General features: G+C 42.0%; 1 protein-coding gene across 1 annotated transcript; it reads right to left on the bottom strand.

The window, feature by feature from the left end:
• Positions 1-736: 736 nt before the first annotated feature.
• On the bottom strand, positions 737-15,143 carry colgalt1a (collagen beta(1-O)galactosyltransferase 1a). The gene is made up of 12 exons (XM_048245686.1): positions 14,778-15,143; positions 8,521-8,631; positions 8,291-8,408; positions 7,422-7,556; positions 6,875-7,079; positions 6,496-6,615; positions 6,258-6,334; positions 5,310-5,416; positions 4,511-4,643; positions 4,260-4,387; positions 3,208-3,414; positions 737-2,446 (listed from the first exon to the last, which is right to left on the bottom strand). The coding sequence occupies exons 1-12, from the start codon at positions 14,993-14,995 to the stop codon at positions 2,173-2,175; spliced, it is 1,833 nt and encodes a 610-aa protein (XP_048101643.1). The 5' UTR covers positions 14,996-15,143; the 3' UTR covers positions 737-2,172.
• Positions 15,144-15,526: the final 383 nt, after the last annotated feature.

Raw genomic sequence — 15,526 nt, 5'->3', positions numbered from 1 at the left:
TTCAACATTCTAAAATACATGCAATTGTTTCTGTTCAGTATTTCGTCATTTGGTTTCTATTTGTCTTTCTTTTTTAGACACCACATGCTGAATGACAGCTATGACAGCTATGACAGCCTACAGAAGCATTACAGCGCCCTCTGAAGGCCATGGCTAGTACCTCAGCTTCGTTGCAGTGGGAGGGCCACAAGGCTAAGAGGAGAAGAACACAGCACCACTTGTGAAAGTGATCATTAAGGCACATAGACTCCCATACAGGGCTCACTTTTAATGGCAGCTAGGTTTTCTGGCCTAGAGCATAATGAAAAAACAGCAGTGAAAGAGCTTTGGCTGTATAAAAGAAGGAAGTCATTTATATTAATGGTCTTTGGTGTGATTGTTATCTGATATCTACAGTTGGAATGAAATCCAGAAATCTTCAGCGACTGCCCAAAACAGGGTACACGGATTGGGTCATTATGCAGTACTATTGGCCCTACATGACAACAGACCATGCCATTGACGCCATACATCTGACACCATTCTCCTTTGACATGGTCAAAATCAAAGCTGACGAATCAGGTTTAAGCAATACTGCAATTCCTCATTAGTCACTGTTGACATTTCCCCCTGCAGAGTGGGGTGTTAACATTATCGTATCCACAACAAATGAACCACTATAAGGAACTCGTTAAAGTGAAACCCTAAAGATTCACTTGGGCTGGGGCAGTTTTGTTTAATTGTATGCTGTCCTTTTTTGGCATAAAGGGTGTTACACTTGAGGTTTAAGGTCAGAAATGTGTTAGAGCAGACTCTATTATTACTGCAAAGAATATATACAGACACTGTGTAGAAAATGAACACTCCGCACTATGAAATGAGAAAAGTTACCAAGAAAGATGACAATGCCATGATCTATTGGGTGCCCCAGATCCACAGACACTCTAAAAGAAGCAAAGTAACTTTTTTTTACAAAACACTTTATAATGCATTTAAGTATGAATGCACAGCTTGATACAATGTGAAGTGAGAACTGCAATTTGCACAGCAAAAATTACCATGTGAAAAAAGCAAAAAAAAAAAAAAAAAAAAAAAAAAAAAAAAAACTATGCAATATGAAGCCCAGTCTGGTCCTGTGTTTCTCAAAATAGTCTCAAAAGAAAAAACACCCACTATCCCAGCCCAAAAAGCATTATGAAAGTCCCAATTTAGCCTATTGTGCTCAACAGCAGTACATCTAATATATCACACCCTTTCCACAAACAGCTACCCACGCCGCTCAGACACCGAGGAAGTTTGAGACTGGTTCTGAGGAATCTTGAGTGGGAATTTTATTGCTCTCTTAATTGGCTCTCTTACAAGCGAGGAGTGTTTACAGTGGTTGGTCCTGTGCTTCTGGCGTCAGTCTGCCGACAAAGCTGGGAACGGTATCATTAAAGATGTGAGTTGGCCTGCGCTCATCTCTATACCACAGCCTGAGGCCAGAGAGAGACGGCTGCTTTAGACCGGCTGAATAATAAAGTTGTTGGCCTCTAATCTCTATATCTTAGCGGTGCACTTTAGCTGGAAGTGCTGAGGCATCATGGTATAATGTTGCCTTCTCTATTCCCTTCATCCCCATTAGGCTAATGGCCAGATCACACTGAATTTCATATAAAAACTATTCTCAATCTCAAGTTTGGTTTAAGGGACCGAGGCTGCATTGTATTGAGTTCATCCCAAGGAAGATATTTGCACACTGACTTGACCTAAAAAGAATAACAGACCTGACAACAAATTCCCAAAGCATACCCATGTAAAGCACAATGGGAAAAAATAGCACCACTAGATTACAAGGTTAGACTTTGACGATTGCACAGCTGATCTAAAAACATGTAAAACAGTAAATGTCCTCAGAGAGGAAGTGATTGTATGCTGGTCGAAAGGATGGATTATTTTCAATATTGAAACTTTTTTGGAACATTAGTGGCATGTACTGTGGTATCTATCCCAAATTCATTTGGCTTTACATACTAACACAATGACCTCAAAACTGGATCCCTTTCCAAATCCATTCAAGCTAAAAAAGGCCCATGTAACAATCCAATTCCCAATAATGGGACAAATAAAAAAAAAAAGAGGCATTCAAAGGTTGTACTGGGCGTTAAGTCCAACATTCAGGTTCAGGCTCTTGTCGTTGTCCTGCGACTTAGCTCATAGCTCCTCCCGTGCAGTCCTGTCCAGTGGCGAGTGAAGAACGTCTGAGTTCTGCGCCTCTGTGCTGATCTCTGCCTGCTCCTTGGTCTTGGACGAGTGGCCCCGGCCCCGGTCCCAGTCCGTGCGGACCTTGTCGTTATCCCACACCGTGGACGTCTCCGTGTCGCTGATGTAGCCCGGGTCGCCCGTGTAGTGGGTGGGGAACACCAGCAGCGGTTCGGCGGAGAACGCCTTCAGGTTCCGCGGTTTAAAGTGCTCCATGTAGTCCTTGCTGCAGTGGGCCGACACAGACAGCAGATAGAAAGTCAGTATCCAGGATGTGGATGAGATGGGAAACACGAATATCAACGAGAACACAAATACCACGAATATAGCGACCTGTGCAGCCGTGTACACATGGTGTACTTAAAAATGAAAATTCCGAGTCAGCCGCATGAGAAACTGATGCCGAATGATAACAACTACAGACCTGCACACCTGGACATTTCTTTAAAGGAGCTCTAAGCGGTGTTACGAGGTTTCTAAGCTAAAACATTTTTTTATCACATACTGCAAACATCACCTCACCATCCACTAGCTGCCTGTGCCCTAAATACACTGTAAAAAAATGCTGTCTCTGTGGACAGCCCAGGCTCCAAAAATGACAACAAAAACAACTTGGTCCAGCCTGGACTATAAACACATAACAAACTTTTCCAGCCAATCACCGATGATTTGCACGTTTAGGAGAGTTTCAATTGCAGGGGAGGGAGGAGAAGGAGCAGCGAGCTAGAGCTAGCTCTCGGTTTTGGTTGACAACATTGAAAGTTTAACAGAAATTACGTTACCCATTGCTTAGAGCACCTTTAAGGGAAATGCTAGAAGGTTTTAATAGGGTTACATGTTTACAGTAACAGTACAGTACAGTACAGTACAGTAACAACTACACACATGTACATGAACAATAATGCCTGTGTTGCAACTCAGCTAAAAATAAACCCTGCATTAGACTACGAGGTGAGAAGAATCAGGAAGAATGAACAATGAACTCACACAGGATGTTTGTTGAACATGACGGGCAGGAACTCATCAACCGGTAACATTTTCTTCAGAGGCTCAGCTTTTAGGAGTTTCTTGGCCCCTTGCAGCGACATCATGTATCCCAGTGTCCAGTAGGAGTAGTCGGCCTCCACCAGGTTGTGGACATTGGGCACGGCCTTCTCACGGTGATCCACCTGCATCCGCTTCCTGCCGATGTAACTGAGAGGACAGAGAGATGTAAAAAATAACGACTGGGGGTGGAAAAATTAGTAGGATTTATTTAGACAAATATTATTAAACCATATAGAGTCCCGAAGCCATGACGTAGCGTTGCCAAGGCAGCAATTTCACTGGATCTAAACAAATTAATCTAACCATTGAAATCGCCATAGCGGTGGCTTTTTTAATCTATTTCAATAATTTCACAACGTTTCTAAGACGTTAGTATATTTTTTTACACTGTAGGAATCACATACTACAACATATATTCATACCAACACGATCAAATTCGTGACTACAGCGTTTTATTTTAGCATTGGGTTTCCTCCGTAAAAGAGACCTATGTAACTTCACAGCATGCGGTTAAAATCCTTAAATTCACGGACGTGTTTTTGCTTTATTTTTTTGGCAAAAAACGTCGCTCTTAACAGCCGCTTTATTACACCTGCCAGGGAATCCGTGTTATGTTGCTAAGCTGCTGCCTAGCAGGTAAACACGTTTAAATGGATATATTTATTTTTATTAGCTAGAAATGATGCCACATGTCTAAATTCAATGCTATTTATGCCACTTCGAAAGTTTGTTTAGATCCAGTGATTCTGCGGTCATGGAAACGCTATGACACACTTGGGGACTCTATTGTGTTATACTGTAGCAGATACTGACTTTTTATTTTTTAATAGTCAATAAATTGCAGTGCACTGATATTGATGATACTGTTGGCTATGAGGACCACAAAACCAAGGTAAGTGTTGCTAAAGGCAGTGGAATACTCTACAATAGTATAGGACAGACATTAGGGACAATAGAAGACATTACAAGCAGATATTACAGTTCTAACTTACATGAGGTCCCAGTCAAGGCCTTCACTTTCAATCTCCATCATGAGGTTCTGCAGTCGACGCTTGAAGAACACCTCAAAGCGCAGATCGTCCTCAATCACCAGTGAGGTTCTCAGGCCACGCTCCACAATCTGAACACACACACACACACACACACACACACACACACACACACAGGCCATGATCCCCTTTTCTAAACAAGGTTTTAGTTGTATACACAGCTGAACCTGCTGGGCATGCAAGTCTTCTCCTACCTCCTTCCAGATATTGTAGTGGGAGAGGAAGCAGCCCAGTTCTCCCTTAGTGAGAGGCCGGCCATGGTACGGGTCATTGTAGCCTGGCAGCATATGGATGCCCATATCATGGACCTCACTGACATTCATTGCTCTGAGGACAAAGTGAGAAAACCACAAGAGACAGACCGATAAAGAGGTTTTCCACTACAATGACTAGTTTAGGAACTATTTTAGGAACTCAACGATGTTAGAAAAGTGCAAGAATGAAGTTTATTTACTATTTTAGTACTTCTAGTCATTCATTGGGACTGCACAGTGGTTCCCAACGGAAACAACAATTAAGAAAAGCTACGAAAAAGCTGATCTTTGTATCATTGTGATGGGACGGTGCAAAGAATTAATAGGTTGTAGTGGGTTAAGTTGTACTGAAAACTGAACACCACAACACATAAGAAGTAGTAGAAGATGATAGGATGGCACAAAGCAGCACTGGAACAGCAGTTCAGCTTTCAACTACTTTGTAAAAGAGCACTAGAATTCAACCCATTGTCTTAGTATCAGAAATAAAAAAATAAATAAAAAAAAATTGTACTTTGGATCAAAAAGAAAGGAAGCATTTAATTAATTAAACAGTGTCACAGACACTCCACTCAAGGTTCATGTGGTTCAACAGAACATTCTCTTTAGGGAACCTAAATTGTTCTGAAAGGAAGTGAAAAAAAGTTTTCCAACCAGCTACTAAAACTCCAAAGCAAACCATGTGTGTACCCTTTGGGCACACAGACATTTCCATCAATGGGCAGACTGAGCAACCTACTTCCCATCCACGGCTGCGATGACCTTGCAGTCGATCTCCTGCTCACGCAGGGCCCTCAGCATGCGCTCCCGACGGTCTGCCCGTCGCTGCAGGTTTATCATAAACACCTGGACAGACCAGACAGAAAATCAGGTGTTTACACATTCATCCATTTCATCCAAAGTAACTTTTAAGTAACTTTTAAGTTCCTTTAAAAAGGAACACGCCAACATTTTGGGAAATTAGCTCATTCACCATCTCCCTCAGAGTTAGATAAGAGGATACATACCCTTCTCGTCTATGTGCGTGCAGTAACTCAGTCACCCACTGTTAGCACAGGTTAGCATAGCTCTTTGAGGTGGGCTGTGCCAACTAGCCTATCTCCCAAAGGTGACAAAATAACTCAAACAGTGTTCTATTTACATGTTTACACATGCTAATTTCCTAATTTCTCATGTTGGCGTGTTCCTTTAATGTGATCCTAAGGTACCTGGGGATTTCTGGGGCAGCCGTGGCCTACTGGTTAGCACTTCGGACCTGTAACCGGAGGGTTGCTGGTTCGAACCCCGACCAGTAGGCACGTGCCCTTGAGCAAGGCCTCACTGCTCCCCGAGCGCCGCTGTTGATGCAGGCAGCTCACTGCGCCGGGATTAGTGTGTGCTTCACCTCACTGTGTGTACGCTGTGTGTGTTTCACTAATTCACGGATTGGGATAAATGCAGAGACCAAATTTCCCTCACGGGATCAAAAGAGTATATATACTTATACTTACCAAACCTTGTCTTGGTTTGGTTACATTCACATAACACTTGCATTTTAAACATACTTATTTCACACATGGTTTACCCAGGCTGCTCTTACACATATGTATGTTAGTATTGAAGAGTGATATTGTTAACACCCTGCTCTACCAGGACCCATAGGAATAGATATGGCAGCATCACAAAGTGGTCGGGGTTGGTAACTCACCTCATCAAAGCCAAGTTTGTCTGGCTGCCTGACGGGAAGAGGCAGGTATTTGGAGGGCTCGAGGGGAGGGTGCTTCACTACAATATACAATATAAAAATGTTTTTAACAAAAACAATTATGATTATTATGATGATAATTTTTTTTTTTTGTTTGATTGGGTTAGAATATAGTAGGGAGAAATGTTCAAAGAATGGACTATTACTGAAGCCTCTGCAACTAAACCACTATTACTCTCACCGTTAACTTCCAAAACAGAGTGAATGAAACTGTCCGCTTCATCCCTGAGGGTGTTGTGAGCACGCAGTGGTACGGGGAAGTATCCGTATGTCTCACGGTTAAGCACGAACATCTGAACATCTGATAGAAAGGCAGACAGAGGGAGGAAGGAGGAATGCATTGAGACAATAGTGTCTGCCTCACATATAAGCAATAGCTGAAACAGAACTATTCCAAAACACTTTCATTACTTAACTTATAGTTATTCATTAACTTCACTCCATTCAACATTGCAAAAAATAAAAATAATCTTTGCACTAATTTGTTACAATGACATCTGAAGCCTCCTATAGAGTCCTGCTGCATCTATTCTTTGATCTGTGTTTTTGTGTATTTTTACCTGCCATGCGAGCAGAGAAGGCAAACACTATGATGTCATCAAAGGCCCAGTTGTACTCTGGGTGTGGGGGATGGAAGGCTAGCTCTCTGGAGGACTCCTTCCTCAGGTCAATCAGGAATGTTGAGTGGACCATGGGGACGGCAAAGCAGCCCCTCCGGGCCTGCTTCCGTATGGGTATGTAGGCAGGGGTGCGCTTGTAGTATCCCTGCAGAGTGGGAAGGGGGCAAGCAACACAAGGATCAGGGATTCAGGTTAATTTCAAGGGTTCATGATGATGCTGATGATCTACCCTTTGTTCCCAGGGCTAAACCACAACATTTCCAAAGTGTTATGCTAGATATTTTACATTTTCAACATGTTCGCTTGCTGGCAATCATGATGTTCATGATGTCCTCATCTATACAAGTGGAGCTACATAGCATGTACAAAATATAGAATGTATAGGCTTGTAAACAGGAGATAAATGTTTTTCTTCAGGTTTTCAGTTTTCAGGTAAAAATAAGCCTAACACAATCAATTTGACAACAGTCTGACCACATCATGGTACCTGTATGGTCATCCCACACCAGAAGTTTGAGTATGCAGCCCTGGACTCCAGCATTGGAGCGATGATGGTCTTGTTTTCGTTTATGAGCTTCCACAAGACATCAGGGTTCGTCAAGAGGTTGTCACAGTCAATATGCTGAAGAGAGAGAGAGGAAGTGGGTTACCTTGCTAGTCACAACCGAGATATCCATCTGTGTACATCCACGTGCATGTCACAATTTCCCTTGCACTTATAGCCGTATTACAAGTGAAGTAAACAATCTGGAAAATGCTTTAAAATATCACACAATGACATGGTCCACAGCCCATGACAAAAGATGCAGCAGAACGAATCGAGTTGTTAGAGGGAAGTTTCGTTTATTACATGGTGTTTTAAGCCCCCAACGTTGTCTTCCAGGCAGCGCTGCCTGGAAGGCACTAGGGTAAGACAAGGGTTTGTGTGAGGTTAGTCGATGGTCGCAGCGCTGCCTTGAAGTCGACGGTGGGGGCTTAAAACACCAATGAGTGTTTCGTTCAGACTGAAAAGTAAAAGTGGAATTGAGAGAAGTGGAATTATTCTAGCCAAAAATCACATCCTTTTTGGCTTAGACAGTCATCTCAGTATGACCTAAAATAGAGGGCTGCCACTCTGTAAGGTGTAAGGTTCATAATCCTGTTTCATTCTTACGAAGAATTGCTATCAAATTTTAGACAGTTCCAAATGCACCACTACAAGATGGTGGAAAGGTTATCCACCTCCTCCACATTTTTGATTTCATATCACAGCTTATGAAAACTGAGTATCAGCAAGGGGAATTAAAAACAACAGGAGAAGAAAGAGGGAACTGCTCGTATCCATGCAATTTGTCTAGCCTCGAAGCGGCACACTACCATGAAGTAGTCAGCCCACATCTCCCTGGCAGATTCCAATGCTGCTTGCCGTAGTTTCATCACATAGGCGTAACGTAGATTGGACCAATGCTTCGGCCCCTCCTCATCTTGAAAAGAGCTGGAAAAAGCAACGGCACAGAAAATGCAACACAGCATTAATGCAATGTATGAAGGCTTTAATCAAACATCCTACTGGTTCAGTATTTGGGATGAAACATATAAGAACACACCTGGGATGCTCTAGAGGTCTCCATTCCACTGAATGGTATGACTTCTGCACTTTGATGAGCCAGTCTCTCAGCAGGGCGGTAGTGTTGTCCACATTGTGGTCTGTGGCCACCCTGTTAACATACAGATTAACACATGCAAACTAAGCACAGCAGATGCAGCAACACATAATGCATATAGTACGAGGACAATGCCTCATAAAACAGTAATACCAGTTATATGAATATTCCAAATCAACCCAGGGGGCCTGGTTAGGTGCAGTAGGTTGCAGGAACACACTTAAATGGCAATAATAACACTCTACCACACACTATTGACGACATTTATATCACTGGACACTAGACTTTACTCTATTTTATTCAGAGTGAACAACGTGTTTCACATACAGCATCTTCAGGTTCGCTCAGGTATGGTCTGAGCTCTCAGACACACAGCTCAGACCATACCTGAGTGAACCCGAGGACGCTGTATGCGAAACGTGTTGTTCACGCTGAATAAAATAGAGTAAAGTCAATAGTGTCCAGTTATATGAATGTCGACACTTTAGCTTCTTTGAGTATATGATGAAGTGCAGATATAGAGACTGTAGACAGGAGACCAACAGTTTTAATCAGCCTCGGCGTGGCATGGCAGCAGTGTAATCCACATTGTGGCTTGTGGCTAGGCTCCGCACACTGGAACACCCAGTCACTCAAAGGTCTGCATGTTCTATTCAATTCTGGTCCTTCAAATTTCTACCACGCTGAACAAAGGAGAGCAGGATTAGAGACCGAAAGAATGGCAACCAAACAATGCCACTTGGACACGGTGTCCATACTTATAATATTATTACTTATTTAGTCCACTTAATGTGTATGGAATGTATTTTGTGACAAAAAGGAAATAATGTTAAAAAGCAAACAAATAATTAGGCTAAAATGTGAATAAAATATGAAACTAGATGTACCGCATAGCGGTACAAAATATGACCGCCGCTCAGTCCTGTACATCCGTTCCACGAAAATAAATCACACTTCAATTTGTCTCCATATTTTACTCCATCCCCCACTCTTGAAACTTTTGTGTATGCTTGTTTGGCATGCCTGAGTGTGTGTGTTGCTTGCACAGAAAGTAGCCTACTGGTGCTGAAAAGGTGAATAGATTGTAAAATAGCCAAAGAAGATGTAGCATTGTTATAAAACCTTTAAAATCTCTAAACAATCACAAGTAGGGCAGTTCATCACAGTTCATCCATTGCAACTGGATTCATGAAAGGTCACTTACACCTGTATACTACATTGTATTTGGGAAAAGCAAAAGGTATCAGCATAATGTTATTTATTTATTTATTTATAAACAAAAACATCTCTGTCAGTTCCATGCCGTCAAAAACAAAGGTCATTTTTGGATGGATGGATTTTTTGTGAATGTTTCTTCTTCTACATAAGATTTTAGTCATCTTTAGATCATGTAATACTTTATTGTCAATGCACAAATTAAGTAACAGTAGTCTGAAACGTTATTGTTAATGCACAAATTAAGTAACAGTAGTCTGAAACGAAATTCTGTTTTACATCTAACCAGTGGTGCAAATAACTGACATGTCCAAATGGGCCTTGATGAAATGCGTCGCTAGACTGTTCATAGGCTACACATTTTAACGGGCCAAAGTTGAAGAGCTGTTGTCCGTTATTGTTCGTGCAAATATAGGCCGATTCATGTTCCCTTGCATTGTGTAACTGAGGTCCATGGCTAGCCTGGCTTTCACCAGACCAAGCTCAATCTTTTAAGAAATCAAAAAATAAATAGCGGGCAGATCAGGCTGGGTTCACCCAGCCTAGTCCATAGGCACCCGGTGTTTAATTTTCCGATTGAGATATCCACGCTCTGGCTATTTTAAATGCAAAAATGCATCAGGGAGTTATGACAAAACTGTAACTAACAAACCAGATCCTAATAGAAAGCTGTTAGCTTCCCTAAGCTACAGGTAGGCTTATAAGGTAGGCCTATTTACAACATAAATTGTCAATAGGCTATGCTGGCGACACAAATAAAATCTCCTTTGAAACCAATGGCTTCGCCTTACAATATCAAGCGGACTTAAACTGCCATATCATTGGCGAAAAGTTGTAATAAAAAATTCACGCAGCTCCATGAGTCAAGGAAAGCGAATGAAGTAGCCACTTCTAAATGGGACCCACTACACAGTAGCTTAAGGTGTGTTGCTAAAGCAGCCATAATGAAATGAAGGTGTCATTGTTTGGATACTTCACACACCGCGTGCCTTTTTAATTTCACAGACTACAACTACCAAGCTGGAATCAAAGCACATCGATTCCCCTCTCACACCCTGCACGCACTTAAAACAAATAAACAGGCGTCTCAGTCTCATGCATGTAGGCTATAGGCAAAACTCTCTCAGACCGGTGTAAGTTGGTAAATCTTCCATTGCACAGAATGAGTTTTGTAGCACGTGCAACAAATGACAGTCGAAAGATACAATTACAGTGCTGCTATCAATTTGCTTGGTATAACCGCATTTATAGCTTTCTACAAATGCAATCAATCAAATTGGCCTCCATTACTCAACCAATGCTAACGGTAACATTACCTAGGTCCTTATTGATATTATAAGATTAACGTACCTGCAGTAAAAACCAAGCATGTCCGATAAACATCCTCAGATTTATTTCGGCTTCAAGAAGAAATGGGAATTACATTTCATGTGAACATCATCCTATCCTTATTAGACGTTCTCTGCGGTAAACTACAGTCCTAAGAAGCGTCCATTGTTTTTCCAACCCACTTTTAACTTCCAACAAAATTACGTCTCACTGCAACGATGCGCCATCTAGTGGACAAAGGACTACTTATCACCAATACTGGAAATGCAGCCATGATGATGATGATGAATATTTATTTTGGCTTTCTTTTAATCCTACTGAATTTGTAATTATGTATCGGCCGTTCTAATACCGGTAGTATGTGGGTGCCTGTGTGTCGAAACGAAATTTTTCCGTAAAAGTCTAGTGGGGCTACATACCCACCAAATTTCATGTGCCCCCGGTGGTTCGGTGTCCCGGGTATCGTTGGCCAAAAATTCAGGAAGTAGATGACGAAAAAAAAAAAAAAAACTTTGACAATCCCTATATGACCGCTTCGCTAGCGGCGGTCATAATAACTCATCTAAATTTGGAAAGTAATAGCTAAATGATAGTACCTGGTAGTTTAAATAGCTAAATGATGGTACCTGGTAGTAATGTAATAGATCTAAGCCTTGGCTGTAGTCCATAGCTGGCCGTATGCACCGTGAAAGGAAAGATGTGACTACTCCTCCCAAATGCAATCATTGCAGCCAATTCAAACAGACCACAGCCAAACTTGTCAGAACTAAGAATTCAAGCATAAATTTGGAGATGTAAGAAAGATACCAGGAATCCACCTGGGTACCTCAAAAGCAAGGTACACTGAGTGCGGTACTAAATATTCCTATAATCTATTGATCCATCACACTCTCAAAAAGTTTGAAATCACATGTACAGAAATCATGAGTAGGTTTTAAGGGTAAGGGATGTGGGCAGTTTTCAATGAACGCTGTCAGCTAGTGACACTACTGCAGCAAATCCGTAATGACACTACTGCAGCCGTGGCCCACTGGTTAGCACTCTGGACTTGTAACCGGAGGGTTGCCGGTTCGAGCCCTGACCAGTGGGCCACAGCTGAAGTGCCCTTAAGCAAGGCACCTAACCACTCACTGCTCCCCGAGCGCCGCTGTGGTTGCAGGCAGCTCACTGCGCCGGGATTAGTGTGTGCTTCACCTCACTGTGTGCTGTGTTTCACTAATTCACGGATTGGGTTAAATGCAGAGACCAAATTTCCCTCACGGGATCAAAAGAGTATATATACTTATACTTAAATCCTCCTCTGGGGATTTGGAGAAACAGCTAGGACAGTGGTAGCGCTGATCATGTCTACTGTATTGCATATGATATAGCAGAAACTACAAGCTGGTATAGCTCACAGTCACAAGGCACCATACAGACTATGAGTATAGATCTTATTCACGTCCACTGAGAAAATATTATTCAGGGGTATTGGAATGGAACTGAAAGGTATGATTTTTGCCCAGACAGGTGAATGGCAGACCTGACAGTGACAGGATAGTGATGTCAAAACTACTGTATGTCTACGCTCTGCAGAATTGTTCCTAACTTGGCAGTATCAGAAGCATCAATATGAACTCATACAGGATACTGGCTGCCTCAAGAAACCAGGCCCCGAGACTCATTGTGAAAAGCCTGACCTGGTTTGAAGTTACGGCACCAAAGTGTCAGCTGCAGTGTGGCAGCGGGAACAGCCATTAACTCAGACGTGACACAATAGACACTGACAGGGTCATGTTCTCAGACTCTGCGTTCACCTTCTCCCACAAGTATCGCGTTTTCCCTACTGGACTCTACACTACTCTAGTGCCACAGCCCGCTTGTAAGCAACCGGACGCATAGGACTAAAGGCCCATGTGAATGTCCGTGAAGAGAAACAATAGCTTTGATTCTCACAGGGAAGGGAAAGTCCCGTCAATGTTCCAAGGCCACCCTTGAAAGTTTAGTTCATATCAGTTCACATCATTAGCTTGACCAGGTCTAGTTGGTCTTGTCCACAGACTCTGAAATAAACGCTTCACTTCTCCCTCGTGTACAGCAGCAGCACTCATGGTCAAAAGCCATGATAATCAGAGTGGTGAGCTGATGTAATACCCATCCCATCCACGCTGCTCCATGGCTGTTTAGCACTAGGCTACACTTCTTGCTCTTCCTGTCTACGCCCCATTTTCCCCTTGATTTCCCTCCATCATCACACAGCAATAGCTTGTTAAAAAAGCTGGGTTTACAACTGTTTAAATGTTATTTACAGAAACACAAACACATACACAAACATGTTCATATACAGAGGGGGGAAAGATGTTACAAGGCATACAGGGTGAGTAGGACATTGGAAGCATGTGCATCAGATGTCAAATCCCCACTTTTGATTTGGGGACTGAGAGATCACACACTGATAACGTATATAGGCCAGCATGCAAAAGTAACTCATATCTTCAGGGCAATCTTAAGTGATTTCTCTGAAAAATGAGACAGACATTCCTTCCATAAGGAACAGGCTACTGGGGCCTGTTCTGTGAGGAGCCAGTAAGGGTGTCTGTGTGCAGCCTGTGAGGAGCTGTGAGACTCCATTGTTGGCTGAGGTCATACAGCCAGCTGCGGCAGATGTTTACAAAAGCCTTCGGCTTAATTCCCACATCTCTTTCAAACATACAGTCACTGAAAGCCCATTCACTGATCAAACATGGAGAAAGCAGTCACAATAAGTAAGTGAAATTTGTTCATAACTTCAAAATAATCTATGATTAGCTAAGTAATGACAGAGGTGCTGCTGACAAGGCCATTCTGTAGGCCTATATTCGCTCAGAACAGTGTGCGCTTGTGGATAGGACAGCACAAATCCTTGACAATTTTGTTTTGCAACCTTCTGGTAAACAAGTATAGTAACTCACAGTCACAACTTTATCATTTCACACATTCATAACATTGTGTGCCCTATTTGAATGTTTAGAGGCCTACTCTATTTGTCAGCTCCATTTCTGCAAGTTGCATGTCTTAATTCGGCACTTTTTTTTTTTTTTTTTTTTTACAAATTAAGACTGTGATGGAAAAAATTGCCCACGTGAAGGTAATATTCAGTTAAGAATAAGCAACATAGCTTTTGCCACTCCAAGCAGTGCATGCATGGTATTATCATACACCAACTGTGCTACGTGGAAAGGAGATGAAAGGAAGGAATTGAGTAGGGTTCAAAAAAAGCCACTGACTTAACAACTATAAGGACCAAAACAGGGGAAGGAACTGGTTAACTTGTGTGCAGACAGAACTCAAGTCTGTTATTTAATAAGCAGATAAGTAGCTACAGTGGAGAAAGTTGGCTAGATGTAAACTGATGATGTGGTAGGTATGTGTATTTCACTGCAGGCTATCTAATTACTTTTCCTCAGCTTATCCGCAGGACAGGCTAATACCTTCATGAAAAAAAAAAAGGTTGCATGAACATTTCACCCACATTATATGACTATTGAATTGAATGAATCTTAATTAAACGACTCAGCAAGAAAAGTTGCATACTGCTTGTGTATTATGTTAAAGCTTTCCAGAGCATATTCGGACGTGTTGAAACCAGACAGATTGCATAGCCTACGTAACACGATTCCCGTTCTCCTGCAACTTACCACATCGCAATGCGATCTTTTGGATAATTCAGACGTTCAATAGTTCCTAAAAAATATGATAATGAATGTTCCGAATTGCGACAGATGAGAGCTATAAGAACTCTAGGTGCAAGGAGCGGAGATTCAGGATTCCAGCGTTCCTCTGGAAAGTATCCTTGGACTTCCTCTAACTTTAAACACGATAACAAAGTAAGCACTAGCAAAGCAAACGTGTACATTGTAGAAGAAAAAGGTTACAGAGGATGTATCCGACGCAGTGTCACAATGATAAAGCGAGAGTAATCCCAAATTTGAAAGTTCTCAAATGAGAAATTTCTTTAACCGACAGAAATACGGAGTTCATTGACAACGCTGCGAGTTGCTCGGTGATCTCACGTCTCAAGACACAGTTAAAGGGATTGCTGTACAAAATGGATGTTAAAGGTAATGTCATGCAGTGTGCTAGAGTGAGGAGCGTCAGTTAGCAGTTCCCACCCCTAGGAGGAGTGGTGATCCCAGACGGTTTTCATCTAGTGCCATAAATCAAACACTGCTGTCATGTGAGACCAATTTACCAGAGACCTTACTGGAATCAGGGATTTCATTGTAGACTACAAAATAATTATGTTGCCTATGCAGTTAGAAATAGGCTTGTAGCTCTACTCTACAAGGTGGTTAAACTGTCCCGTAAACCTGTTATTATGTCCATCTTAAAAAGTTAAGGAAGAAATATCACAGAGTTGCACCCAAAAAACCCAATGACAACACTG

Source organism: Alosa alosa, chromosome 6 (assembly GCF_017589495.1).
Source record: "Alosa alosa isolate M-15738 ecotype Scorff River chromosome 6, AALO_Geno_1.1, whole genome shotgun sequence".
In the NCBI taxonomy this organism is placed as follows: Eukaryota; Metazoa; Chordata; class Actinopteri; order Clupeiformes; family Clupeidae; genus Alosa; species Alosa alosa.
This window is presented reverse-complemented; position numbering and strand designations above follow the sequence as displayed.